A 23,737-nucleotide genomic window follows, 5' to 3' on the forward strand; every position below is an offset into this window, starting at 1 on the left:
ACACTCCCTCCCCAACCCATTTTCTCTCTGCCTCGCCAGAGGGTTCAAAGGGGGTACTAGGGCCCTAAGGAACTTCCCCACAGCCCACTGAGTGGGCTGCTGGACCTCGCTTGGAAGGGTTGGGGTGGGCTGCAGCAGTTGGCCCTGGCCATAATATGCTGTCCCTCCCACAGAGGCTGCCGTTGTAATCCCCACGTGGCCAAGCCTCCGAGGAAGAGGAGCTGTGCCCCACAGCCGGTCCTTGATCCCACCCCGGGTCTTGGTTCTGGCTGCTTCGGGCACTGGCATGAGGCCCCGGTTGCGAAGAAATCCTGTTCCAGGCCAGACTTGGCGAGGGCAGGCCACCGGGCAGCCAGACCCGGGACATGCGGCTTCGGGCGGGGTGCAAGTCCCCTGCAAGTTCTGAAACAACGTGGCATGCAAGCTGTGCCCCTGGGAAGAGGCCTAGGGTGCTGCTGGCTCAGTGGACGACGTGGGGCAGGACCCAAGTCTTTCTGTAGATGTCCAGCCAATGGGGGAATGCGACCCTGGCACCCAAGGCTTTGCCCAGAGTCGTGACAGACCTGGGCTCAGGCCATGCGGTCCCTGATATGAGCTGGCCTGGGGCGGTGCCCTGTGGCTTCTGTTTGTCCCCTTTCCAGTCTTCCACCCCACTGTTGGAGCCCGGTCTGGAAGCTTGAGGAACTGGGCCTGGCCACCCTCTAGGCAGATGTGCAGCCGTCCCTAAGCACCGCCATGGGTTCCAGCAACTGCTGCTTGCTCGGCTCGTGGGCAGGGACAGTACTAGACTTCGTGTACAAACCTGTGCACCCCTCTCTATATATGTCATATAGAATGTATATATGTTGGGAACATGCTCGCTTCTGTGTGTCGTGTGCTCCACAGCACAGAGCCCTAACCTGGCCTTGGCCGGAGAGGGGCTACAGTGATGCCCCTTCCTTGTGCAACCACCATCACCGCCGCCGCCACCACCACGGCCAGTCCCCACCTGTCCGTTTGTGTTCTCAGCTCTGTCCACACTTCAATAGGCCTGATGCAGCCCCCCTTCCCTGCAACTTCCTGTACATATGACTGTAAAATGGTAAACGTGTGTATTATATCTGGCCTCGTTATATAGTGTATATATATGTATACATATACATATATATAATATATATGAAGACTGTAAATGTTAAGACAACTAGTGTTCTTATTAGTATATTGCTTCACACTGAAGATTGTGTGTATCGAGCTGTTTCTAAAAGATGTTTATTTTCCTTAAGAGTAAAAAAAAAAAACCAGTCATTGCATTCAGAAAAAAAAAAAGTCAATAAAGATACCACGATTGTTTTGGAAGTCTGAGGCCTGTGGATGCCGACCAGATTCCCCAGGGTTGGAAGTGAAGGGAAAGGGCCGGGGGACACAAACAGGGACCCCAGATTGTGCTCGTTGGTAGACCTGTGTGGTCTCAGAGCTGACCACGGAATTGTGTGTGATGCTCATACAGGGAGACGGTAGCCTGGCCTTCAGATGCTGGCTGCCCTCATCACCCCGGGACCTGGTGAGGGGCTGGGGCAAAGAGACAACTGAGACCATCAAGGCCTCTCAAGGTTGATTGAGCTAAAGTGTAGCCATGAGATCAGTGGGACAGCTTGGTCAGCATCAGACCACCCCAAGGCAGAAGCCAGAAAACACACCCTTAGAGCTTCCCAGAAGACAATCCAGGAAGGATGGCAGTCAGATGACGCCCACATCTGCCTTCCCAGATAAACAAAAATGAGGTTATAAATAATTTCACTTTTAATTTTCTGTACAAAATCTCTCAACCTAGGAAAATAAAGTTTGCAAAAGTCAAGTAGTCCATGAGCCTGCACAGGGGGCCGGCTCAGTTGGATCTACGCTATGTACAAGTCTGCCAGGAGGGGAGAGCCTTGGACAGAGTGGCCCTCTGCTAGGGGAAAGGTTTCTTTCCATAGGACAGGAAAAAGCCACTAAGGTGCCTATAGAGCAAGAGGGTGGCACTGGGCCAGTGCAGCCTCTGTAGTTTCTAGATCTTCCACTAGAGGTCGGCATGATCCTGATTGCTTGTCAGGCTCACCCTCTCTCACCTACCACAGCCAGTGACAAATGTCTTTAAGGGTCTCTACTGGGGAAACCATCCAAGGCCTAGCTGGAAGTGACAGTGGTCCCGCCGCCCAGGCGCAGGAGCATCTGCTGGCAGTCGAGCAGTAGTCGGTGGTCACCAAGCTTCTCTACAGTGCGTGTGGCCTCAGCCAGCATGCTCACACGCTGTCCAGGGGCCGACAGGAAGGCAGGTGGCAGATAGCAGGAGGCCAGCAGCAAGGCCTCTGTGTGCTCCCGCCATGTGGGTCGAGGCTCCAGCTCAGCTGCAGCACCTGCACGGATAGGTCATGTCAGGGGAGCAAGGCTTAGGTCTGGCTAAGGCCAGGCCCCATGCAAAGGACAAGGTATCTGACCCATGCTGGGCACACAGGTAGGCTCAGCTTCCTGTGACTATCTCACAAACTGTCACCCCCGCTGAGTTCCATAATGCAGCCCCCAATATTCCTCATACCAGGCTAAGGCAGCACCCCCCCCTCCCCCCCCGCAAGTGTAAGCACAACCACCTCCTCACCTCCTTTGCCACTGGAGCCCGCCCGCCTCCGCAGACTGCGGTCCAGGAGCTGGTGAGTCCGCGCAGGACTTGCCCCCGCCATCAGCCGAGCTGTGGCCTCGTGCAGAAACACCTGGGGAGTGGGTGACAGCCAGTTTCAGACTTAGTGCCCACTTCTCCCCGCTTCCTGCCGCATGCCTCCCAGTGGGAGGTGAAACAATGGGACTTACCCTCCTCATAGCAGGCCGGAAGCTCTGTGCCAAGCGCCTCAGGCTGCTCAGGTCCTGTTGGAAACCACGCAGCTCCAGCGCAGAAGCCTGGGGCCCGTTGCTGGCACTTTGAGCCACCTGGGCTGAGGCTGGTGATTGCTGACGCTGCCACAGGCTGGTGCGGGCCACAAGCAGCAGATCACACAGGAGCAGCTGCATGGCCTGGGGTGGCAGGCAAGGCACACGTCACTAGCAGCTCTGGCCCACAGCACCAGGGGCTGACTGGGCTGTGCTGCTGCGGCCCTGCCCCCGCCTCACATGTACAAGGCGACAGCAATTCACCATGGGTCTACCTTCTCTGCATCACATGCCTGCAAGCCCTGGAACTTCCCAACAACGGCCCCCAAGAGGAGCCCTGCCAGTCTGCTCACCACACCCTCCCTCCTGGTGGTGGGCAAAGGCGAGCCCGTTCTCCCCAGGACTTTAGCCTTCCTCAAACACTAAGGTAAGGTAAGCCCTTTCAGCACCATTTTGTATTAACTCCAGGAAACATTAGGAATGTACAGCTGTGACCCTGGCCCAGCCAGGTATCCATCCTACCCTCACCTTGTCAATGGAGCTGCCAGGTGGTGTAGTGGCTAAGCTGTCCCGCAAGTACCCACTGGCCTTCTCACAGACGGCCAGGCTGGCAGGGCCTGATTCCACCTTTCTGTGGTCCAGCAGCGCCCGGGCAGCCTTGAAGGAGTACAGAGCTGCCCTGGGCAGGGGTCTCCTGTGGGGCCAGAGCAGAAACACATGGTAGGTTAACCCAGGCCACAGGCCCTCCCTGAGCCCTTCCACCCTGGTTCTAGTCTCTGGGGCAAAGAGTACAATGTCCACCCCATATATACATATATATACATACATACACACACACACACACACACACACACACACACACACACACACACACACATATTTAAGCAAAGTACTGAGGGCCCAAAACTGGGTGAGGAGGACCTGGCAGAGCACTCACTCAGTCTCCTGCAGCACTTGAGGCATGTGCTCCACCAGTGGGTACAGGCGCTCAGCTGCCTCTTCATCCCGCCGCAGCCAGTGGATCACCACTGCTGTCAGGGAGGCCCACCACTTGGCCACTGGGTCTGTGCCTACACGAGAGGGAAAGGTGCCTTACCCTCAGCCACACTGCATTGGACCTGGCAGGAATCAGGATGGGGCTGGAACTCACCAGTGGTAGAAGCCATGCTGGAGCTGACGGAAAAGCTGCAGGCAGGAGCCCCGACAGCATCAGAACAGCTGTTCAGCAACTGCAGGTATCCAAGTGCGTCTGAAAACTCCCTGAGGCAGGAGAGAGCCGTCAGGACAGATAGCAGCAGTTCAGGGTTCTGAATGACACTGGCTTTCCCTAACTGCCCATTAGAGCATAGTCTGACCCTGTCACGGCTCACAGAGGAAAGAAAGAGCTAGAGAGGTTTTGAGGACACACACAGTCAGGCTACCGAACAACCTGGACAAGGCTTGCCCAGACTCCCTGCTGGAGGTCTTGCTTGAGAGTAGTACAAAAAGCTCACCTGTCTCCATCAGCTGCTCCTGGGCTAGGCTGTGCAACACAGCTCAGTGCTCGCTCCAGGAGATGTTCGCAGAATAGCCGGGTCACCTGAGCCAGCGGATCGACTGTGGGTGGGGGCCAATGGAGCAGAGGTTAGATATCCTCTCCACAGTTCCCTTCCCACATCAACGCTTTCGTCGGCGGGGGCCCCAACCCAGAGCACTTCCTAGTTCCAAGTCCTAAATGACATGTAGACATCAACAGGTAAGTACTTAGTTCTTGCCCTCTGAAGCCTGGGCTACCCAGCCTCTGCCCTCGGAATGAAAGTGAGCCGGCTGTGCCAGGGTCCCACACTGGAAAGGGGAGTCTACTGAATCACATACCCACTGGCCCTGACCCTCCTCAGCGCTCTTTCTGAGACCACAAAGTGTGGCCTGGAGTCACCTCTCAGATCCACCCACTGCCCACAGCCCCACGATGCTTCCTGCTTCTGAAAGCCCAGCAAGCCTTCCCACAGCTCCAGCCGCATTCAGAGATGAGGGGGCAATGCCGGGTGAGGCAGGAGCAGGCATAAGAACGGAATGAGAGAGCACCTGGGTTCCCAGCCACGCTGTACAGGCTCTCCTGTGGGGCACCGTGCACAGCCCAGTCCCCATCCACGAAGAAACGGTGGCCTACAGGGTGGCAGAGCCACTGCATGGCAAGAGGCACTGAGCCACTCTGTGCCAGGCAGGCCTGGCGAGCGCTACTCAGGAAGAAACGCTGTGGGGAAAGGAACAGGACTGTGACGCTGGCTCCAGCTCAAACCCAGCCCCCACCTGATAACCACGGATACATCGGGTCAGTCCCTTGCCCTGGAAGGGACAGGTGAGAGGTGAATACAAGCCCCCAGCCCTGTCCCCAAGCCTGCTTACTGTCAAAAAGTGCAAAGCTCTTGGGAGACTGGTCTTGACCCTAAGGGCAGCAGCCACATAGATCTCCGCCAGTGTTGCCATGGATACAGCATCTCCTGCACATTCAGCCAAGTTCAGGGCACTCAGTGCCAGGTTAGAAGCAGCCAGGTGCCCTCCTGTGTATTTCCCTGCAAACAGGCAAGAGTAAGGACAGGAGGTGATGGGGTGGGTAGGACCCAGCCATACCCATGGCGTGAGGACCGGTGATTGCATGGGTAGGACCCCAGCCCAGCTCCCACCCAGCATACCCATGGCATGCAGCTGATGCAGCTTATGGTAGACAAGTGCTGCATCTCGGGCACTGGCACGAGCATCCATCCTCAGCCCACAGTCTCTCCACAGGCCCCCAGCCTGGCCTGCCAGCCAGCGGCCCACCCAGAGACGCTGTAGCAGGTGGCGAATGAGGTTCCAAAGTAGGCTGCAGGCCAGGTCCAGGTTTGAGGTGGGCAGAGGCCGTCCCAAGGCCTGCAGGGCCAACCACAGCTGCTGAGCAGCCTGGGCAAAGTCTCCCTGGAGAAAGGGTTGTCTCAGTAAGAAAGTGGCAACAGGGCATCTCCCTATCTGGGCCCCTGGAGTCAAAGGAGTTCTGAAGGTGAGGGTGGGGCAGAACGAAGTAAGGACAAAATAAAGGGAGTAGGTGGGGCACCTAGCACCTTTGGGGCCTGGGGGCCTACCCTACTCCTCTCCAGGGCCAATCTCTTACCCGGGCCAAGTCCAGGTCAGCTTGTTTGCGATGTCTCCAAAAGTGAACAGCTGGGCCACTGTGGGGCCGGGTCACAGGTTCCCCATAGACAAAGACAAGAGCCAAGCAGGCCAACACCAGTAGTCCATTGGCCAGCCAGACTAGGGGTGGCAGCAACCACTGGGTCCAGTTAGAGCCATCTATAGACAAAGGGAACGTCTGAGGGTCTAGCTCCTAGGACGCCCAAAGTCCCAAAGGTCTATCCCAACAATGAGGCTGGCCTGACTGACCTCTGCTCTCAGCCTCCAGCATGCTGCGCCCAGAACTGTGATGTGCACCAGCAGCACCGGAGGGACTGGGGATGCCCCAGCCAAACAGCGAGGCCAAAGGGTTGCAGGTCAGACACAGGAAGACCAGCGCACACAGGGCCAGGCGGGAGCGGTCCAGCATACCATGACTGTGCAGCTGCTGGGCTTTCACCTGGCAGGAGGCAGGGAGGTGAGGGCAGAGCCCAGCTAACTCTAAGGACAAAGGCTCAAAGCGGGGAAGACTGCAGGGTGTCTGGGAGAGGGAAGAAACCCATGCCACCGAGTCCAACCTGGCTGTCATCGAAGGCTGGGCTGTCAGGCTCCGAGTCGCTGCCACCACTGCTGCTACCTCTGCTGCCAAGGGACAAGGGGCTACTCTGGGAGGGCGAGCCGGCATCTGAGGGTGGAGGGGTCAGTGTCTCCACTTCTGATTTCACACCCTCCATGGCCACGTCTATGTTTCCTCCACTACCACAAGCCGACACCAGGTCCTTCAGTGACTCTGCAGGCAGAAGGAACAGGGCTGGGGACGCCGAAGCCTCGAAGCGTGGACAGTTCCGTTATGGTCAGAACAGGGGCCAGGCCACTGTAGGGTACAGCTGATGACCACACTGGCCGGGAGTTAAAGGAGGGGCCAGAGCAAGACTGGGCAAGGATAGGAAGACAGAACCAGTGTGGTGGCTTTAATGAAATGGCCCCCCCAGAATCATGATGAAAGCTTGGACCCCCATTCCTGGAAGTGTTTGGGGAGTTAGGAGGCACCCTTTGTTGGAAGAGGTGTGTCACTGGGGGTGGACTTTTAAGTTTCAAAACTCCACACTATTCCCAACCAAATCTCCTGCCAAGTGGTTGTTGCAACATGTGAGCTCTCAGCTACTGCTCAGCTCCATGCCTGCCTGCTGCCATGCTCCCTGTCATGGTGGTCAGGGCTTTGCCCTCTGAAACTGTAAGCTCAATAAACTCTTCTATACATTGGCTTGGTCATGGTGTCCTATGAGAGCCACAGAAAAGAACCTGAGGTGGGAGGGAGGCTGGGACTCACGGCTTCTGTGGGCAGCACTTCGCAGGGTCAGGTTCTCCTGCTTGAGCTTCTGGTTGCTCTGCTGTAAGAAGCGGATGTAGTCGATGGCCTTGCGTAAGACAGCAGATTTATTCAGCTGCAAGGAGAGGGAGGGGGAGGGCTCAGCCAGCCAGGCAGACTTGGCTACAGGTGCAGAAGTGGGCAGAGCTGCTTGGCATCACGGCTGTCCAGGACCTCAGCACTTCTCCTTCTGCCTAGAACGTTCCTGTGCTGGTGTCTCCTAACAGTGCCTACTCCTGAGGGCCAAGAGGAGCTGCCATGTGGAACACACAGAGCGGTGTCGCCAGCACTGTCACTGTCCTGTCCTGCGCACAGCTGACTTCCTGCAGTCCTTCACTGCAAGACCGTCCTGATTCACATCTGCTTCCCTGCACATGGGAGCCGTTGGCACACAGACCCGTCAGTCTCCACCTGATACCAATCTCCACCACTCCCGCTAGGGTATCGGTTCCTCTAGGACAGGATTTTTGTACTTCATCACCATGACACCATCAATGCCCAGAACAGTCTCCCCCCTTTTTTTAACATTAATTTTATTTTATGTGCATTGGTGTGAAGGTGTCAGATCCCCTGGAACCATAGTTACACAGTTGTAAACAACCACGTGGATGTTGGGAATTGAACCCAAGTCCTCTGGAAGAGCAGTCAGTGCTCTTAACCCCTGAGCCATCTCTCTCCAGCTCTGAAGAGCCCTTTCTTTATTCAGGATGCCCTTGATAAAATCTAACCAGGAAAATGCCCAGACCCAGACAAGTCGACGCATAAGACTGTGTGAGCAGGTCTGGTCTACGCCTACTTCCTGCTGACTGATGTGCCCTCCTCTTTCCTGCTCACCCTGGCCTGGGTCTTACAGGCCTCTGGTCATACCTTTGCCTCTGTGCCCACCACCAGGTCCTTGAGCTCCACAATCTTGTCATTGATGGAGGAACGGTAGCGCTTCTCAATGGCATTGTGGGCTGTGCGCTTCTCACCACGGCTCTGAGCTGAGCCCAGGGCCTTGCTGCCGGCTGCCAGTCGGTGGATGGGCAGTTTGTCTGTGTCCACAACCAGCGGTACCGTGGCCAGGATGGTCCCACCACTCACCAGGGTCTGTAGGGTCAGATGCATGTTGCCAGGTCACCAGGTGGACATATACATGTGTAGCCCCCTCTTGGTCTCCCTCTTGCCTTGGCCATCTACCTGCAAGTGGCCTGTCTGCACAGCTGTGCCAGCGGCCAGGGTGCTGATGCCAGCTGTCTTCATCGTGGGTCCTGCATCTGCTTTGACAGCTGTCAGCAGCAGTGAATCTGCCTTGATGAAGTGCGGCTGCAGCACAACCTGGGTGGGAGGGGCCTGGCCATGAGTGGCATCCAAGCCAGGCCTCCCCCACTCCCCTACCTGGCCGGACCCACTTACTGGAACCTGCTGGATCTGTGAGGTCACAGTGGTTGTTCTGGGGGCTGGGGAGGCTGGCAGCGGCTGCTGGGAGGCTGAGCTCTGGACCTGGGTGTGTAAGGAGACGGGAGAGACTCCTGGTGCAGAGGCCAGTGACAGACTAGATGGTGGCTGTTGGGTGTTTCCAGGAAGGGTTCCTGCAGAGGCAAAGGCAAAGGCTGTGGCACAGGCTGCCTTGCCTGCTTTTACCTCATTCGGCCAGTATGTCTATGGGCTTCGCGTAACTACCCCTATGATTTCCTAGCAAGACAGGCCCTGCCAATATACTGCCTTCCAGCTGGGCAACGGGGGAGAACCACACGGGGCCCAGGAGCACAGGATGAACACCTGACTGCTGAAGCCAGGAGATTCCTCCACTGAGGACACAGCCACTGCTCTTTCTCCGTCTCCTCCCATCATTACATCAGCCCTTACCTGAGAAGCCTGAAGGAAGGCTAGAGTAGCCCAGCACAGGAGCAGGGCTGAGCTGCAGGGCTGGTGGAGGGAAGCTCGGTGGCAGGAGGGTCCCTGGTGATGGCTGTGCCGCTGGGGGCTGCAAGATGGTGAGTGGCACTGGCTCTTCTTTTATTCCAGGCCCAGGGGAGAAGGAGGGCACAGTCGGGTATATCTTCAAGTCAGTGGACGCAGACGGCAGAGAGGACAAAGATGCAGGTGTCACCTTGGGTTCCCCCAGGAAGGCTTCCAGAGAGGAGCCCAGAGAAGCAGGAGAAGACAAGCTCTCAGGAGAGCTGGCACGGGGGCTGGTGGGCTCTGTGTCTCCTGCCCCGCCCCCTGCATAGGGGGCATCAAACAGGCCAGGGAAGTCAGTGTCTTGGTTGTTGATGAGCTGAAGCATGTCTAGGGAAGAAGAAGAAGCCATGAGTGACAGCAGGGTGTGCAGGCTAGCTCCTGAGCAGGGTGTGCAGGCTAGCTCCTGAGCAGGGTGTGCAGGCTAGCTCCTGAGCAGGGCCTGCAATGCTCCTGACACAACCTTTTCTCAAGACACTGTGATGTGTGGAGTCATTCCTGATACAGCGTGTGTAGTAGATTGTGCTGAGCACAGCAGACAGGGCTGGTTGGCACCACTGGCGTTCTGACATACTCATCTCTAGCCTGGGCCCATGCTGTAGCTGGCTGAGACTGCCTTCTTCTTGCCACATCCCAACACCACCTGACATCTGGTAACCTCCAGAGCCACAGCCACAGTGAGACCACATTTGTTTACTCGCTCACTCTCTCGCCCACTCCCTCGCTTGCTCGTTCACTCACTTACCTGCCTGCCAGCTCTCTCACGCACCCACTCTCTCGCTCACTCACTCGCCCGCCCGCTTGCTCACTCGCTCATCCACTCTCTTGCTCGCTCACTCACTCACTTGCTCACTCACTCCTCACTCACTCATTCAGTATCAAGTGCCCACACCAAGCAAAGCCTTCTTCCTAGTCCGGGTCTCCCTAGGACCTGGAATCAAAGAACAAAACCTTGCCTATGCCAGGCATAACAACGCTATGGTCCCAACTACCAGAGAGACTGTGCTTAAAAACCAAGTCCAGCTAGGTGGTGGTGTACAATTTTAACTCCAGCACTAGGGAGGCAGAGGTAGGAGGATCTCTGTGAGTTTGAGGCCAGCCTGGTCTACAGGGTGAGTTCCAGGCCAGCTAGGGCTACATAGTGAGACCTGTCTCAAAAAGACAAAAAAAGGGGGCTGAAGATGTGGCTCAGCTGTTAAGAGCACTGATTGCTCTTCCAGAGGACCCAGGTTCAATTCCCAGCACCCACATGGCAGCTCACAACTGTCTGAAAATGCAGTTCCACGAGATCTGACACCTTCACATCAATGCACATAAAATAAAGTTAAATAAATCATTAAAAAAAATTTAAAAAGACGAAAAAAAGCGCTAGCCTCCAGCTGAGGCAGAATCGCGAAACCTTACCTCAAGAGAAAGGGAACCTGAGAACCAAGAACTTTCCTGGGAATGTTGAAATGTCCTGTCTTGGTGGCCTTCCTTTTATTTCCCTGGGTTGGTGTCTTGTGTGTGTGCCACTGTGGAGCAGTGAATCACACAATAAACACATACTCCACCACCGAACTATGCCCAGCCTGGCCTAGTTTTTTGTTGTTGTTGTTTTATGCTTTTTTATGTGAATATGTGTGTATATGTTCATATGTACGCGGACCCACACACACACATGTAACTGGAGCCTGAGGGGCAACCTGGGAAAACTCAGGAACACAATCCACTACAAGTGAGCACTACCGTACTTGGAGTTTGGGGGTCAAATTCAAGTCCTGATGCTGGCAAGGCAAGTGCTTCACCAAATGAGCCAAGCCCTGCCTGTCCCATCTCTTGCCGAGGACAGTGGTAACCTTTAACCCCATCTTCATGGGACATCTGCTTCTCAGGGCCTCCATTCGTGCTCGTGCACGCATGTCTGTCTGCACTGCACGGTGGACTCCAAATGCTCACCAGAAGATGATAAGTCCTTCGAGAAGCCTCTCCTGCCTTTTCTGCTCCCATATTGACGGGCTGGCTTGTTAAAAGAACACATGCCCCATCTAAGACCGAGATAGCCCTGTTCTGCCCCAATTGACCATTGATTTCTCAATCCATAAGACAAGGATATCCTCACACACTCAGGAGGTCCAGTTCTCAGCAGAGGAACAGGGCATCCCAGTCAATAGGGCAGAGGGGACATAGAGCAAAGGAGCCCCACCTCCACTGCCCACTGCTGGGCTCTTCCTTTAAGGGTGCTTAGCAGGGTCCCCTGCACATAGAATTTGACAAAAGCTCAGACTACTGAGAATCTAGTGATGTCACCCAAGCCCTCAGTTATGGGGGAAGAGGTGCAGAGAGACAGGATAGTTCTAAGTTCCCACTCCTCTGGGAGTGCCCTGATATTCCCAAACAGGAACAGCAGACAAGGCAGCTATGGAGGAGGGGGTCATGTCCAGGAAGGGTCCTTATCCGTGTTGGACAGACAGTGGGGTGAGTACGTCTATGCCAGCAGATTGGGTCTGGGTCAAGCAGCAGGCCCAATCTGAGGCCACCATATTGATGAGCCAGACTGAACCCACTTATGAGAAACAGATGCCCTATTCTACAAATGAAGGCATTGAGCCAGCCTAGTTCTTGCTAAGTCCAAACCTACCTGACCACCACGCTGCCAGCACAGCCACTACTCCCGCTCAGACCACTGTTTCATCAGCTGCACTCACCTGCTCTAGGGGCAAAAGGCCACAGGCATGCAGGGAATACACAGTAGACTTCAAAATGCCCAACTTTTGTTCCAGCACCTTTCCTGTTCCACCAAAAAGCCAGGGGCAAAACTGCCATCACTAACCCATTCTTCAGCAGAGCACACTGAGGCTTGGAGCAGAACAAGCCGCAGGCCAAGGAGTCAATCAGTGTGTCTGTGTGTTCTGGACACAAACCCAAGTCCTCCTTGCAGCCAAGTAGCCTCAGGACCCAGGTCTGGCCATTCAGGCTTTAGTTTCCTCTCTGTAAAAGCAAAGTGCTCTCTACCCTGGCTCCTTCCTCCTAACAAGGACTGAGCCACACTCCCTGGCTTCACCCCAGCCACAGGCCCTCTTCCCCAGCTGGCAACTAGCACCCTGGCTGGCTCAGCCTGGGGCCCTCTCACCCACTCAGAGGCCACTTTTTGGGTCAAAGGGCTCTATATCATCCATGAACACAACACTAGGGGCCCACAGTGCTCTCTCTTGAGCTGGATCCTGGGCCAATTGCCTCCTTTCACTGGGCCTCAGTTTCCTCCTCTGCAAAAAAAGAAAGGATTAAGCCCTCTGGCAGCCCTGCTTGAGGCTTTGCCCAACAGAGCAGGAATCAACACTGCCTAATGATGGTGCTCAGGCAAGAAGCACGTCACTGCAGGGGAACTTCCCTGTAGTGTGGACAGAACAAAATGGTGGCAGGCTCAGCCTTCTGGATCCTTGTGGATTCTCTAGATTTATGCAGGTCATAAATAGTACTTTTAATCATAGGAATTTCCCACCTCTCGGCCCACTTACCATTTACTAAATGGGGAAACTCAGACCAAAAAATAAAAAATAAAAAAGAACTGACAGCTTGTTTGGCCCGCCTTCTGCCTGGAGGGTCCAAAATGCCCAATAAGGACTACCAAACAGATCAGACTCCAGGGTTTCTTCCTCCGGACCCTGCCCGGAGGGCAAGCAGAGGATGTGGAGAAAGCTGTCCAAGTTGCAAAGTGCTGTAGTCTGTCCCTAAACAGGGCAGCTAAACTAAGGCTGGACTGCCAACTCCCGACCCAAGGTGGTGGAGGACTGTCTCCTGTTAGAACACGGTACTGCGATCCGCTGCAGAGACCCTGGCAAAGGAAGAGTGCAGGGTCCTCCCCAAAGTACCTTCAAAAGTGCAATCCATGGCTCCGTTGTCCGCGCCCCGCCCCTAGGGCGTGCAGGCGCTGCCCCGCTGCGTCTGCACTGACTTCACCTGTCAGGCCCCGCCAGGCTTTAAAGCCCGCCAAGCGCCTCGGTGCCCCGCCCCTCGGGTGAGTGCACATGGCCAATCAGCAGCCGCGCCGCGCCCCATTAGTGCCCCGCCCATCCCCGACGGCGGCGGCTCGAGTTTCACCCGGCGCTCTGAATGGGGCCGAGGTTACTAGCGGGCGTCCGCCTTTAACCGCCTCTGCGCCAGCGCGCGCCGGGGTTACTTGCGGTCACTGACGTTCCAGACCCTGCGGCCCAGGCACCACCCCTGAGAAGTGCTTGGGTCCGGGATCCGTGCAGCGGCTGGCTCTGATCCTGGAAGCTCCTGTGTTCCCACTGCTGGCTCACACACATCCAGAACGAGCCTGGACCACTTTGGCCTCAGTTTACCTACTCCTGGCCCCTTATCAAATGGCAGCAGCAAGGGATGACGTCGCTACAGTCTGAAGAAGGTCAAGGACTGCCTTTAGGTGGTGGCGGCTAGTGGTCCAGGGACTTTCAACTAGCAGGGCAACCCCAGGATAAGGATACTCATTTCAGGAAGGGAGCTGATGGTCCCAGACCTAGATCACTGATGAAACTGCCTTCAGGAGTAAGCAAGAGAAATGCTACCTCAGATCACTCATCCAGCAAGTCCTGCCCTCAGCTCTGATGTCCACAGGCTAGGTCAGTGTCATCCCTGAAGGTCTCACAGCAGTCAACAAATGATGCCTGACTCTCTTTTCTCTGAAAAGGCCAAGAAGGGACCCAGTCTCTGGGACAGAAGGGAAAGGCAGGGGATATTGAAGGGGTGCCAAATCTGTCCCTGTCCCTTGCTGACAAAGGTAAAAGCTCTCATCCATGTGCAAACACACACACACAACACACACTGCCACCACCACCACCACACCAGCGCTGGCCAGCAGCCTCGTGCCCAGCGAGCTCTGACACCCTAGCTGGCAGACCAGGTTCTCACGCAGCCCAAGGGGGCAAACCACCAAGTCTACTCATGGGTGTTAGCTAAGGGCTGGTGTCACTGGGGTCCATCTCTCTTCAGGAGCCTCAGCTAGAAAGCAGCCACGTGTTCCTCCATTCACCTGACCCTCTTTCTAGACCGTTCTACATCCTCATAGAAGGTTCCCGAGAAAACACAAGTCTTTCACCGCACCGTTCTGCCCAGTCTGTGAGTGCTTGCACAGCTCCTGGCAAAGGCTCTGACCTCAGTCAACTTAAGAATGGGAAGAGTCCCGACACCTAAGCACACTTTGGGCTGAAGTCCAGGCAAGAGGCCCCCAATGCTGACTCTAGTACAGTCCTTTCCTTCTGATTTCCGAGTCCTGAATACAGAAAGACTTGCAAGCGGAGCCTCACCTAGCAGACACTCAGTACAGGTGGTGTCAAGCCTCCTCGACCCCGGGCTCTGGCGCCACCTGGACACTGAAGGAAGGAAGGAAAAGATATGGCTTGCTGTCCCCAAGAGTGCCGGCACTCAGGAGAGGCTTTCAGGAGGAGGGACAGGTGTGACCCAAGCAGAAGGGCCAGCGTGTGGGTGCAGAAGCTTTAGCTGAGCAGTGGACCAGGGGCAGGCCTGGCACCTGATGGCATGCCTGTCCAACCCCTAGCCCCGCGCTGACCTGACCTCTACCTCACTCGGTTCTTGAGACCAGTCTGCTAGCCCAGTCCTGTAGATGCTGGTGACCAAGGATGCTAGGGGAAATGGAAACTCAGAGCTAACTGAGCACTCTCCTTGAGAAAAAGCCTTGCTAAGGCTCTGCAGTCATGTTCCGAGGCCTTCTCTCTTCTTCCTACTTGCTGTGCATCAGAGGTAAACCAGCCTACACTCACACATCCTCCAGTCCTCCTCCTGCCCCTCTCCAGGGGAGGCGATTCTTATAAAGCACCTACCCACTCAAAAAAGGTCTCAGCAAAGGTGATTCCCCTCGCAGCCACTGGAACGGCTAGAACTGGGAAACCGGACAGCGAGCTGCCTGATCACCTGCAGTACTGAAGGCAACCCTAAGCACCTGGCAGGTTTTTAACATTTTTAAAAGGAACAGGGCCACATAAAGCCAAGGCAGAGGCATCGGTCTGCACACCTGAAATATGTGTTCCGTGCTTCACCCTAGAAAGGACTAGGACTCACTAGGACCAGCGGGTCTGGAAAGGGTACCATGATGACCAGACTGAGGGCCATCAAGAGATGCTAACACTGAGTCATCAAGAGATGCTAACACTGGGCCATCAAGAGATGCTAACACTGGCTTCCCATGAACACACACAGGCTTCCAGTTCCCATGCACGTTCTGAAGCAAATGGACAAGAGCACCAGACTCAAGCCTCGTTGGATTCAGCTTCTCCCCTTCCTGAACCTTTCCAGGCCTCATCTCCCCTCCTCCCCTCTCAGGCCCTGATCCTATCTGATTCCAACAGGAAACCTGAAGTCCCAGCTGCCCCTCCCCAACAGTATCTGAGGCCCATTCTAGGTGTCTGTGTGTGTCCGCCACTCGCCTGGCATTTGGGTTCAGCACTTCCATTCCACCGAAAGAAACCAGTTCCACACATGTGCATGGGGGGATGGGGGAGGTGAGAACACCATGACAAAAAGGCTGGCCCAGGGAAGACAGGTACTCAAGGTTGCCTGAGGAGATGACACTTGAGCGCAGGCTGAACACACAGGGCCACTAGGAAGTTCTCCGACCAGAGCAAAGGCAAGCTCAAAGACCCCAAGATACTACCAGCCAGCTGTGAGGGCAGAAAACCAGTGGCTGCTAGTAGGGCCGGGGTAGGTTGGGATTTCAATGTAGGTTGGTCTGGCTGAACTAAGTATATGCACCTATAGGATTTGCAGACTATCCCATGCCACGAAAGACTGCTTGAAATGAGAAGTGGCATGGCCTGCTGGGGAGGACATGGGACAGCACCCCTGCCTGGTGGAGCTTGCGGGCTAGAGGATGGGGCTGTGGCTCATTGTTCCTCCAGGCATGCAGCCTGCCCTGTTGCTCCCAAAGGCCCTTATTCCTCAGAACTCCCTGGCAGGCACTCTGGTCCTTGGCTGTCAAAGGGGTTCCATAGATTGCCCTTTGTGCAAGCAAAGGCCCTGCTCCAGGGAGTAAGAGAATGTGGCTCTTCCTGGAAGGGGACCAGTCACATAGAGGGGGGTGAAACAGCTACCCTTGAGCTCAGGACCTCTCCCTAGTGAGGACACAAAGGTCCCAGGGGGGCCAGGAATGCAGGAGCCCTCGCTGCCCAGGGAAGAATCCAAGTCTCTGATTCAGTTCTGCTGGCCCACAAGCCTACTCTGTGACTAGCCAGTTACGGTGTGAGGTAAACCCTGCGCCAACCAGCCTTTAGCACCATCGCATATGCAGAGGGACGACACAGGAGTTGCCTGCACCAGGCCTCAGCGGGGGCCTGCACTCATATGGAACTCCCACCTTACTCAGCAAGCAGTATGCAGAGGGGCTGGGGAGATGGCTCAGAAAAGTGCCTGTGTAAGCATGAGGACCTGAGTTCAAATCCCAGCACCCACATCAAAAGGCAAGTATGGGGAGAAGCGGGGAGACAGAGAGAGAACCGGGTGTGCCAACTAATACTATAATCCCAGGGCTGAAGAGATAAAAAAGGAGGATCTTGCTGGCGAAACAGCCTGCCTGGTTAATCTGTGAGCTGCAGGTTTAGTAGAAAATGTTGCCTTTAAAAATGATGTGGAAGGGGGGCTGGAGAGATGGCTCAGTGGTTAAGAGCATTGCCTGCTCTTCCAAAGGTCCTGAGTTCAATTCCCGGCAACCACATGGTGGCTCACAACCATCTGTAATGAGGTCTGGTGCCCTCTTCTGGCCTGCAGACATACACACAGACAGAATATTGTATACATAATAAATAAATAAATATTTTAAAAAAATGATGTGGAAGGGCTGGAGAGATGGCTCAGTGGTGGAGAGCATTTGTTCTTGCAGAGGACCAGGGTTCAGTTCCCAGCAAGCACATGGTGGCTTACAACCACCCATAACTCCAGCTCCAGGGGTCTGGCGCCCTCTTCTTTTGCACACAGTGCACATACATGCTTATGATGCATATGTAGCCAAATGAATCTTAGAAATGTTTAAAATATGTTTTTTAAATCATATGGAGAAGCAAAGACATTAAACATTGACCTCTGACCTCTATACATATCGTCATACACATCTGTGTACCTACACACACAAACACCCATACACAGATACATACGAAAAAGACCTGGACACAGTGGGACCTGTGGTGGGGCCCACGAAGACTGACTGGCACCACACTTCAGCCACACACCCCACCCCCACCCCCACCGGTCTTTAGCTTTCAGAATGCTGCTCACTCTCCTTGCCTGTTTCCTGGTCTGTCTTAGCATTCCTATTGCTGTGAATAGACACCATGACCACGGTAACGCTTATAATAAAAGCATTTAACTGATGGGCGGCTTAGTTTCAGAGGTTTAGTCCACTATCACCACGGCAGAGAGCACGGCGGCTGGTAGTATGCAGTATGCAGGCAGAATCGTGCAGGCAGTTTCCACTGTCCCTTAGGATACTGTATGTCCGGGTCACCAAGGGTTACCCTAGAGCTGTGGGTCTGATATGTGGCCCTGATGTGACTAGGGGCACAGCAAATTAATAAGATACTAGCTAGCACGGACCCCACCAGTTAGCTAGAGCTGGGGGCCCAGCCCAATGCAGTGGTGGCTCTCCCAGGCTAACTAGCAAAGCTGCGCCTTTCTTCACCTAAGTCCACATAATCCTCTCTTCAGGGCTGTTAGCTGCACGGGAGCGGCATGCCACTGCAGCACAGGCAGGTGAGGGTGACTCTGACAGCATTCCAGCACGGGTTTCTCCACTTATGTGCACTTGCAGCTGCTTAACAGGGCCAGAACCGTACCCTGGGAGCTTCCAGGAACCCGTGCCTCTGCTCCCCAGACTTCCTCGCCTCTGTACAGGAAGCTGCGTCTGTGAAGGAGACCAAACTGCAGGCTCTGGCCCTGCTCTCCCTCAGGTGGGCAACCTCAGCAGGCTCTTCCACCATCTCTTTAGGGGTCTCTAAGGGTATGGGACTTACATCACAAAAGGATGGGCAGTGGGTTGGGAGTAAGCGGCCCTGATGCACACTGAGAGAGAGGCCAAGGCACTGCTGTGGCCGAGGTTCTTCTAACCTTAGGAGATTCCAAGGATGGGGCTTGCTCTTCCAAGCAGGGTGGGAGCCTCTTTCTGGCCTGTCTCTCATGCAAAAAGACAGAACCATTACACAGTCCACACTTGGAACTTGGAACCACAGCCTGGAATGTTCTGGAAATTTCCTGTGCAGCTCCTTGGATAGTCACTGCTAACATTTGCTGAGCCAAATACAACAGGTTCAAGTGCGGGGTACATGTTCTAAACAGTGTGAGAATAGCCCTGTGGCATCGTCAGAATCCCTACTAGCTTCTGACAAGCTCAGCTGGGCTCACAGAACCAAGTTCTAGACTTGTATCTATACAATAAGAAGAACCAAAATGTCAGAGGTCAGGCTACTTGTCCAAGGTCTCTCAGGAGGGCTAGATGGGAAAACTCCTGGGTTCCAGCCTTCCAGCTGTACAGAGCTTGTTTGCTGGAACCTGGTTTGGGCAACCTGATGCCAGGCTTCCTGGGAAATGGCTTGGGTGAAGGCAGAGCGGCTGCTGCTTGGGAAAAATGGTCTTGGATAGACCTCCAGCCCTGCTTCAACCCCCCGAAACTCCAGATGGCAGGGACACCTGGTGGGACCAAGACAGAAGACATCCCACGGGAGGAGTGTGGGTGGCAGAGTGCCTACAGAAAGCTTGTCAGTGCAACAAACCAAACCAAAAAGCAGTGACAGCTAGGTCTATGAAACCAGCAATGTGGCTGTTAACACTCTCTTGGTAGGAGGAGGAAGCTTCCAGGACCCACACCTGAGGTTCCTTTTTCATTTTTAACTATTTACTTATTTGTATTTTATGTACATCAGTGTTTTGCCTGCACGTACGTCTGTATGAGGGTGTCAGAGCCCCTGGAACAGGAGTTACAGACAGTTGTGAGCTGCTATATTGGTTCTGGGAATTGAACCCAGGTCCTGTGGAAGAGCAGTCAGTGTTCTTAACCGCTGAGCCATCTCTCCAGCCCCTTTACCCGAGAGTCTATCTACTACATCATCTTGCCATCCAGCTGCATGAGATCTTGGGAGACCAGAGTATACAAGAGGTGGAAGTTTACCTGACAGGGTGGGGAAGGGGGTGTGGCTACAGACAACTTTCTGAAGGTTGTCACTCTGCTGGAGTGGGACCTGGCAGTGACACAGCTTTAGGATTCTGCAGGATCCTATCGTTCCTCACCCACACCAACTGCAGAGGTTTGAATAGTGCTGGCCTCACAGGCTCACAAATGGGAATGCGTGGTCATCAGGCATGGCACTACTTGAGAGGGATTAGGAGGTGTGGCCTTGGAATAGGTGTGGCCTTGTTAGAGGAGGTATGTTGCCAGGGGTAGGGCGTGGGGGAGTAAGGGGTGGGCTTTGGGATTTCAAAAGCTCAAGCCAAGCCCCGTGTCTCTCCTTTTCTGCCTGCGGATCTAGATGCAGAACTCTCAGCTCCTTCTCCAGCACCACATCTGCCTATATGCTGCCATGCATTCCTGCCACAATAATGGACTAAACCTCTGAAACTGTAACCAGCCCCAATAAAATGCTTTCTTTCCTTCCTAAGAACTGCTGTGGTCACAGCGGCATCTCTTCACAGTAATGAAAACACTAAGACACCAATAAACTCACTGGTTCATGAAGCTGGGCTCTGATGGAATTAGTTTCTTCAGCGGTCACAGTGCCCTATCAGGTGCATGGCCACTACTACCTAGAGAGAGTCACCCAATACCGGAACACAGACAGACACAGTATAAGACCAGTCAGGACAGTCTCCAAAGCTACAGAGAAACCCTGTCTCAAAAAAACCAAAAAAAAAAAAAACAGCACAGGAAAGGGACCAGAACTCAGTAAGCCGCACTGAACTTCTGCTATACCCAACAGACAGACCAGCTATTTGGGGAGGTGGCTCCCCAGGGTTCCTAGAGTAAGTAGCCAGTCTCAGCCAAAACTATGTCTATTTGCCTCCTCTGTCCCCAGTGCTCAGTGCCACCAGCCTCCCAGTTGCCCCCATCACAGGCCCCTCTCCCCGCTAGGAACAAGGAGGAGACAGCTCACCTGGAGCTTCTCTGAGGTCACAGCCAGCAGCAGGACTTGATGCTCTGAGCATGGCATCACCCTCAGAAATAAAGATCGCAAGCAGGTGATGGGCAGTGGGGCTCAGGCCTTGGCTGGCTCTCCCTGCCACTTCCCAGTCTCATGACCAATGTCGCTCTAGGCTGAGGGAGACAGCTTTGGGAGCCAAGGGTCCAGGCTCTAGAGCTAGCAGCCTGAGTCTGAGTTCTGGCTCTGCTTTGCTCTGGCTGTGTGATCTTGGACATCTGTGAGATGAAGAGATGTTTCCCTGAAGAGATGTTTCCCTGTTGAATTGTCAGAAGGATTCACTGAGATCCTCAACAGAGTGCGTGCCACACACCGGGTGCTCAGTGTCTGCTGTTTGCACTATGATGGCCCACCCCCATGCTGAAGAGGGGCTTTCGAACAACCTAAACACAACACTCTCCTTTTCCTGTCCCCCCGCTCCCCATTGCCCTAGCCATGCTTGGAACTCGGGTCTGCCCAGAGATCTTTTTTTTTTTTTTAATCACCTTGGCGCCGGGCGTGCACAGCTTTATTTATTTTTTTAAGTTTTATTTTATGGTTAAGATTTATTTATTATGTCTATAGCCTGCATCTGAAGAGGGCACTAGATCTCATTAGCGATGGCTGTGAGCCGTCATGTGGTTGCTGGGAATTGAACTCAGCAACTCTGGAAGAGCAGCCAGCGCTCTTAACCTCTGAGCCACCTCTCCAGCCCCTGCCCAGATATCTTTTAACCTTCATTGCTCTTAGGTGACCCAACCTTCTATCCGCCAAGCCACCACTCTCTAGCCCCAGCTACAAGCCTACTAGACACGCTGACAGCCCATGTGGGTCTGGGAGTGGTTTTCCCAGAGGCTTGCCTCTGGAACTCAATGAGGATCGAGGTACAGCACGGCCAAGGTTGTGGAGCACACACAACAGGCTAGGTGGCTATCAACAGAGCACAGAGTGAGAGGGGGCGAAGTGAGGGCACAATCTACTGCAATCCCAGGGCCCCATTGTAGTTTATAGATAACACACATTCATGATTGTCTGGGGTAGAGATGGGTGTGGAGCCCTCAAACAGGCGAGAGCCACGCAGTGTTTTGAGACTGCTGACGAGCCACCAGAGATCACTGAATGGTCCACTAATGCGGATACATCTTGTAGTCCGGAAGGTTTGTTGTTGTTAGTTTTTTTCTCCCCTCCCCTTACACCCACCCCAGTGGGTGGTGGTTGTTGAAGTTGGAGATGAACCAAGCTGAGCAAGTTCAAGCGGTGTTTTAAAGGCACTAAGTGGCCTGGGGTGTGGCTCAGTGCAGAAGGCCTGTTAATATGTTTTCGGTCCCGGGTTACTGCCCCAGAATCGCCAAGTCTGAAAAATATATCAGAGAGCAGCTGCTTTGTCAACTTTCCCTGCCTCACCCCCACTAACTCCTCAAAGTTAGGTCTCGCCTTACCTTACCCTCCGCCTAGAAAATACCGGGGCTGCCCCTCAGCTCTAGCGCACCTAAGGAGACCTCCTTGATCTCTATCCAAAGTGGCCAGATGCTTGCACGCCAAGGTGCTTGTAAACATCCATTCGTGGGCTTCCTTGGGCATTTTCGTGCACCCAAGAAATGAGAAGACCCAGGTCGGCCTGTGAACTGTACACAGGACGCAGCCTGGATTCAGAGGATGCTCAGCGTGTCCAGAAACCAAGCCCACCGCCGCCTGGAGAGTTAATCCTAGATCTGAGGCGCCCAACTGTGCAGTGCGCACGCGCAGAAGCTCCCGGCCAAGTGACCTCCCAGGACGTGCGACCCCACACAGGCCGCGCAGGAGCCCCGGGCCACGCACCTTCGATGTCGGTCAGCAGCGCCGCGTCCAATTCGCACGGCTCGGCCAGCGCCTCTTCCAGAGCCGCCTCGCCGAAAGGCAGCTCGTCCATGGCGCCGGCACCCGCCAGGCTTCGCAGGAGGCCCGCGTTCACGAAAAGTTCCTCGGAAACTAGGGTCCAGGGCGGAGCCACCCAAGCCGTTGGGCGGGGCTTTCCGCTAGGCCCCGCCCACCAGCCGGAGCTCCTTGGCGGTTCAGGCTTCCTGCTGGAGCCTAGTTTCCTGCAACCTCCCTCCTGTGGCTGCTCTGGAGGGCCTTAGCCTCTTCAGCACCAAGCAAAGGGGCCTAATGGAAGCCACGACCTAGCCCAGGCATCGTTAGACAGAAGGGCTAGGGAGGGGGAACGGTGTGGGGGTAGGAGCAGGGAAAAACCGGGGTCCAAAATACTGTTACAGATCCGCGCTGTGACCTCAACTCTGCACCTCTGTTTTCCTCATCTGTAGAAGGGTCCAGTGATCTGTGTGTGGACTGGCTGAGAGGTTAGTGAAGCTGTGCCTCCGAGAAGAGTCTGTGAGATCTGCCCACCTTCTCAGTATAGGAGCCCAGAAGTGGGCTTCTGGAGAAGAAGGGGTCCCAGAGTCTGGAACTTGTGATTCTGTCTTCATCCATATCATTCCCACTGTCTGGGGGCAGAGAGGACCCGGAGGGCCCGTGGGCCTGTACAACTCCTAAAGCAAGACTCTGGTTTCCAGGAAGACCTAGAAAAAGTGTGGGTCCCAAAGTCAAGCAGCGATTCTGTAACAGGGACCCAGAGGACCTGAGCCCAGCTGCCTAGGGCCAGGCTAGGCCAGCAGCCTGACCAAGGACTGGAAAGTGAGCCCTGGGCCCTGTGACTAAGGGACAGATAAAGCAGGGGAGAGAGGATAGGCTCCTTCGGGGTGGACTGAAATAAACCTTTCTCGTCCACAAGTGTCTGCAAGTGGGCAACAGCAGCTCATAGGAATCAACCGGGAACCCCTGAGAGGTCATGACCCCAGGCCACCTGGAGCTGTCGTGTTCAGACTCCAGATGCAGGCTGGGTGGCTGCTCTCACCTCCCATCCACTAGAATTAGTTGTCTTTGGGCAAGGAGGGAGTGTGTGCCTGATTCCCACCAGGACACACTTTGTCCCTCTCCCAGCATGGTTGCTAGAAAATCAAAATAAGGCAGGCAGGTGCTGCAGGGGCTATAAACCACCTCTCCCCGACGTGTTGGCCACCCTGCCATGTCCCACCACCGTAAGACCCAGGCGTTTGATGACTGCCTGAAAACTCAAACACGCCTTCCCAGCCAGAAGGGTGCGGGTCTTCAGAGGCGGAGTCACTGATTCTCCGGAGACAGCTTAGTAGCCGACTGTAGTGGGCTGGCTCTGTGGGGAAAGGGCACGGTGTCTGAAGTATCACAACAGATCTGCCTTCTGGGAACTGACTAAGAA

At 54.8% G+C, this 23,737-nt stretch overlaps 2 protein-coding genes across 11 annotated transcripts in view; one reads left to right on the forward strand and one right to left on the reverse strand.

Moving 5' to 3' along the window:
- The window catches only part of Rai1 (retinoic acid induced 1), a 99,882-nt gene extending 98,578 nt beyond the window's left edge, over positions 1 to 1,304 (forward strand). For all 7 annotated transcript variants that reach the window (XM_057774731.1, XM_057774732.1, XM_057774735.1 and 4 more), the window contains one exon: positions 174 to 1,304. In XM_057774731.1, the coding sequence (XP_057630714.1) occupies positions 174 to 188 (15 nt within the window). In that variant the 3' untranslated portion in view covers positions 189 to 1,304. The remainder of the gene's footprint in view (positions 1 to 173) is intronic.
- Srebf1 (sterol regulatory element binding transcription factor 1) lies at positions 1,233 to 22,432 on the reverse strand. 4 transcript variants are annotated; one of them, XM_057774739.1, is made up of 19 exons: positions 22,285 to 22,432; positions 9,224 to 9,646; positions 8,771 to 8,946; positions 8,555 to 8,692; positions 8,243 to 8,464; positions 7,337 to 7,451; positions 6,585 to 6,796; positions 6,277 to 6,466; positions 6,008 to 6,186; positions 5,553 to 5,814; positions 5,266 to 5,432; positions 4,945 to 5,113; positions 4,374 to 4,476; positions 4,031 to 4,140; positions 3,818 to 3,950; positions 3,409 to 3,574; positions 2,824 to 3,024; positions 2,615 to 2,726; positions 1,233 to 2,375 (listed from the first exon to the last, which is right to left on the reverse strand). In XM_057774739.1, the coding sequence occupies exons 1-19, from the start codon at positions 22,373 to 22,375 to the stop codon at positions 2,146 to 2,148; spliced, it is 3,399 nt and encodes a 1,132-aa protein (XP_057630722.1). In that variant the 5' UTR covers positions 22,376 to 22,432; the 3' UTR covers positions 1,233 to 2,145. The 4 variants fall into 4 exon arrangements, with proteins under 4 accessions (XP_057630722.1, XP_057630721.1, XP_057630724.1 ...); XM_057774738.1 differs by having other exon boundaries at positions 8,555 to 8,707; XM_057774741.1 differs by lacking the exon at positions 22,285 to 22,432 and adding an exon at positions 13,168 to 13,250.
- Between the last annotated feature and the right edge of the window lie 1,305 nt (positions 22,433 to 23,737).

This window comes from Chionomys nivalis, chromosome 7 (assembly GCF_950005125.1).
Source record: "Chionomys nivalis chromosome 7, mChiNiv1.1, whole genome shotgun sequence".
Classification (NCBI taxonomy): domain Eukaryota; kingdom Metazoa; phylum Chordata; class Mammalia; order Rodentia; family Cricetidae; genus Chionomys; species Chionomys nivalis.

Excerpts from the sequence above, each read along its gene's own strand:
- Srebf1 (XM_057774738.1), bottom strand. The coding sequence starts at position 22,375 with ATGGACGAGCTGCCTTTCGGCGAGGCGGCTCTGGAAGAGGCGCTGGCC. Across the intron at positions 5,815-6,007 it reads CTGACCTGGACTTGGCCCGG|GGAGACTTTGCCCAGGCTGC; the intron begins GTAAGAGATTGG and ends CCCTTTCTCCAG. Across the intron at positions 3,951-4,030 it reads CAGCATGGCTTCTACCACTG|GCACAGACCCAGTGGCCAAG; the intron begins GTGAGTTCCAGC and ends CCTCTCGTGTAG.